The sequence below is a fragment of the Cyprinodon variegatus genome, unplaced genomic scaffold (assembly GCF_000732505.1).
Source record: "Cyprinodon variegatus isolate N-32 unplaced genomic scaffold, C_variegatus-1.0 Scaffold73, whole genome shotgun sequence".
Lineage (NCBI taxonomy): Eukaryota > Metazoa > Chordata > Actinopteri > Cyprinodontiformes > Cyprinodontidae > Cyprinodon > Cyprinodon variegatus.
In genome coordinates, this window is record NW_015150526.1 from 307164 (window position 1) to 311652 (window position 4489).

General features: G+C 38.8%; 1 protein-coding gene across 1 annotated transcript in view; it reads right to left on the reverse strand.

Annotated features, from left to right (window-relative positions):
* LOC107083348 (chloride channel protein 2-like) overlaps positions 1 to 4489 on the reverse strand; it is a 66165-nt gene that overhangs the window by 22903 nt on the left and 38773 nt on the right. Inside the window, exons 4-7 of the mRNA XM_015372490.1 lie at positions 2511 to 2639; positions 2031 to 2164; positions 1664 to 1744; positions 716 to 809 (exon numbers count right to left, since the gene is read on the reverse strand). Of these exons, the coding sequence (XP_015227976.1) occupies positions 716 to 809; positions 1664 to 1744; positions 2031 to 2164; positions 2511 to 2639 (438 nt within the window). The remainder of the gene's footprint in view (positions 1 to 715; positions 810 to 1663; positions 1745 to 2030; positions 2165 to 2510; positions 2640 to 4489) is intronic.

The following is a 4489-nucleotide window of genomic DNA, read 5'->3' on the forward strand; positions in this document are numbered from 1 at the left end:
GTAGCGGCTCGTCTTGCGCCGGATCTGGAGAAGCCTTTTACTAAAGACACTCTGTTGATGTTTAAAAATCCTTTGAAAAGCATTCTCACTATTGTCCATAATCTTCTTCCCTTTATTAAGAATTTATTATTGTAAAATGATCTCCAGAGGTTCTAGAGGAGTTAGTAGAACAACGCCAGTGTTCTGTCAGACCAGCATACCTCGTCAGACCAGCATACTCATAGTCAATACCCGTTAAAACCTTTAGTTTATGTCTTTAATTGATCCCTTTAGTTTTGTATGAAAAATAGACTTTAAACTACCTCTATGGGTGTGGATACTTTTAGTCTTGTACAAAAAACAATTTAATTAGTTACTTTTTGTTGTTTTTTGAAGCTTATGGCGATCGGACCTTAAATAGTTTTTTTGTACATGACTAAAGACATACACTCCCGTTGAGGTAGTTTAAAGTGTATGTTTAAAATAGAACTAAAGGGATAAACGGGACTCGCATACGGGTAAGCAAATCTGTTGACTAGGCTCGGATTGGGAGCGATTTTCAGCCCTGGCATTTTTCCATCCACTTTTGTTGGATTTTACAGTTTGAAGAAATAGAAAATTACACCATATGCCAATCATCACAAGGATGTGCATGACAAGGAAGGGCTATATATACTGCATGCATCATTTAGGTAAATAACATTGTATGACTTCTTGAGCTCCTTGAGTTATTTACTTTCACAATTAGGTGCTTTGGACGGAGAGTGAGTATCGGGGCCGGAATGATTAAAGGTGGGCTGCCCTCGCACACGGAAATTAGGACCGGCCGACTGGGCAAATGCCAGGTATCACAGATTACCTGTAAAAGCCTAACTATGGGTATGCTGGTCTGACGGGGTATGCTGATCAGACAGAACACCAGCTTTTTTATCAGCTTTTTGAGCTTTTTTCTGTAATTTGCTCTGATGCTGTTAACCCAGCAGATGAAGGAAGAGATCACAATCTCCTCAGACATATAGATTTGTAGCACATTGCTGCAAACACTTCCTCAATATGTACAGTCTGCTTTTCACAGTTGCATCTCCAGTGTTTGTTATCCAGATGAATCCAAGGTATTCATATTTCCCCACCACCTCCACTTCTTCTCCCACGATGCAAATAGGATTCAACTTGTTCCTGTATGTTCCGGTTAGCATGTAGCTAGCCTTTAAAAGCTCTATTAACGATCGAGCTCTTTGCTGAAGCTCTAATAGTTTTTTACTTCTCTTACCATCTTCCAAGTTGTTCTTGGGGACATGATGCATTATCTTGTTCAATAAAAACACATTTGTCATAAAATATTAGATTTTTTAGTTTAGTCGTTGAACTTTTATGAGCTTTTTACATTAAGCACTTTTGTTTGCTAGGGTTGCTTTATATTTATATTAGATCTGTTTTTTAATGAATTTCCCTTGAATAATAGTCTATTTTAAAAAAAAGCACATGAAGGAATGCTACAGGTGATAGTGAAGGGGCACTTGTTTTTTAGTATGAAATTGTTAAACATTAACAACTCTTATGCCAAATAACTTTTTTTTTTTATTGTCTCACTTTGGAGATGAACAAAAAAAAAAGAAATAAGAAAAACCTCATGTTCTTCAAATAAAATCTTTCAACAAAAATGTAAAATGACTGTTCTGCTTACCATGTAAATCCCACCAAAAACAGCAGCCATGAATTTGCTCAGGAGAGCAGCACACAGACTGGCAACATGAACAAAGGGTCCCTGTGAGGGAGAGAAGAGAGAGAGATGTCACCCAGCTGGATACTAATAAAAGCATTGCAATTGTCAGAGAAGAACGCTTCATTTGACACCAGTAGAAATATCATTAAAAATCCTTTACACAACCAAACCCCTCTCTGAATCACATCCAGTCTATTTGATATGCCAGCTTTCAGCACTAATTCAGGATAGCTTCAATAATGAGGCTCTGCTTTAACCAAAAGCAGTAGGAGAGGCTTAGATATTAGTGATTTCACAATGTGCAGTGATGAAGAAAAGATTCCTCTACCTCTTTCCCCAGAGGCATTCCACTTCCAAGAGCGCAGGTCAGACCAATGACTTTGGCCACAAAGGTCTTAAAAGTCAGATATTCCTTGAGAACAACTCCTCTTAGTATCGTTTTCATCTCAGGAATACCTGAACCTGAGGGAGGAAGAGTGAGAAAAATGGAGAAATACCAGATGGGATGATGGAGTGCAGAGAAAAGATAAGATGAAAGAAAGCAATTACAGACAGAGGGATAAGATGAATAAATGAATAGCCTAGGCGTGAGAGGGAGGGGAGCTGATTGATATGCATACAGTTTTGTGTATGCACATCTCATCAGAGGAACATTTATGACTTTCCCGCCTGCAGAGATTTGCAGGACATGTCCTTGGAGCACTCATTGTGCACTTCAGTGCCAATTACATTAGTCAAACACAGAAAAATAGTTGTGAATTAGACAAAATGAATATATGTTTGTGCATAAATGGAATTTAGGTCTTACCAACAGCTTGAGGCGCCAGTATCTGAGTGAATCCTGCAGAGAAAGTGATGAGCACCACTGGGTAGGAGACCCAGGCGATGTACTGCAGAGCCATGTTATTGTCCAGGCCGCCATACATCCATTTCTGTGCTGCACAGACATACATGTTAGCAACGTCATCATGGTATAAGACAGCAAAAAAACTAGACAACCAGCATCTCTGCTGCTTACACAGCTTGCCTTGTTCTCTCTGATTCAAACTTTGCATTAATCAGATGTTTCTTTCAACTTTTGCAGCTTGACCCCTGCCTCATGAATGTTTAAAGTCTCCTGAGAATCAGCAAAGAAAATAAACACGCAGTGTAGCAAAACTCACATTAGGGTTCAAACTGAACCAAAACATGTACAGTGCCTTGCAAACGTATTTGGTCTACTTGAACTTTTCAACCTTTTGCCACATTCCACCCTTTAAACATAAAACAACCTTTTTTGTGAAGAATAAACAAGTGAGAAACAATCATGAGGTGGAACGAAATTTGTTGGATATTTTAAACTATTACAAAAAAAAGAATGAAAAATTGGGTGTACAAAATTATTCAGCCCCTATGAGTTAATAATTTGTAGCGCCACCTTTTGTGAATACAGCCGCAAGTCCCTTGGGGTATGTCTCTACCACCTTTGCACAGTGGTAGACTGAAATGTTCGACCATTCTTCCTGCAAAACAGCTCGATTTCAGTGAAGTTGGATGGAGAGCGTTTGTGAACAGCAGTTTTCAGTTCTTTCCGCAGATTCTCGATTAGATTCAGGTCTGGACTTTGACTTGGCCATTCTAACACCTGGATATGCTTATTTGTGAACCATTCTATTGTAAATTTTACTTTATATTTTGGATCATTTTGTTGTTTGAAGATGAATCTTTGTCCCAGTCTCAGGTCTTTTACAGACTCCAACAGGTTTTCTTCCAGAATGGTTCTGTATTTGGCTCCATCCATCGTCCCCTTAATTTTAATCATCTTCCCTGTCCCTTCTGCAGTAAAGCAGGTCCAATCTATGAAGCTGCCAAAAGCATGTTTGACAGTGGGGGTGGGGTGTTCTTTTAAACCAAATATAAAGTTTTGCATTGTGTCGAAAAAGGTTGATTTTGGTTTCATCTGACCAGAGCAGCTTCTTCCAAATGTTTGCTGTGTCTCCCAGGTAGCTCCTGATAAACTTTAAATAAGACTTTTTATGGATTCTTTTAGTAAGTGCTTTCCCTAATAAAGGCCAGATTTGTGCAGTCTAAGAGTGGTTGTTGTCCTATGGACGGAGTCACCACCTCAGCTGTAGATCTCTGCAATTTATTCAGTAATCATGGGCCTCTTGGCTGCATCTCTGATCAGTCTTCTTGTTTGAGCTGAAAGTTTAGAGGGAAGGCCAGGTCTTAGTAGATTTGCAGTGGTCTGATACTTCTTCCATTTCAATATTATCGCTTGCACATTGCTCCTTGGGATGTTTAAATTTGGCCACAGCAGAGATCCAGACCTGCCTGGTGTGTTTCTTTTTCTTCATGATGCTCTCTGCCCTTTAAACAGACCTCTGAGACTCTCACAAAGCAGGTGAATTTATACAGAGACTTCATTAAACGCAGGTGGATTCTATTCATCATCATCATCAGTCATTTAGGTCATTATTGGATCATTCAGATATCCTCACTGAACATCTGGAGAGAGTTTGCTGCACTGAGAGTAAAGGGGCTCATTCATTATGTGTGCCCCACTCTTTTATTAATTTTTTTAAAGGTGAAACTCTACAACTCTACAACAAAATGTCGTTCCACTTCACTTGTGTCCGACTTCTTGATGATTTTTCAGGAAAAAAATAACAATTGTATATCTTTTGGTTTCAAGCCTGAAATGTGGCAAAAGGTCAAGGGGTGTAATACTTTTTGTTATAGAAGTTTGAATTAGACTGAGTCCTATGAATATTTCACCATTTATTCATGTCAAAAACATTATATATA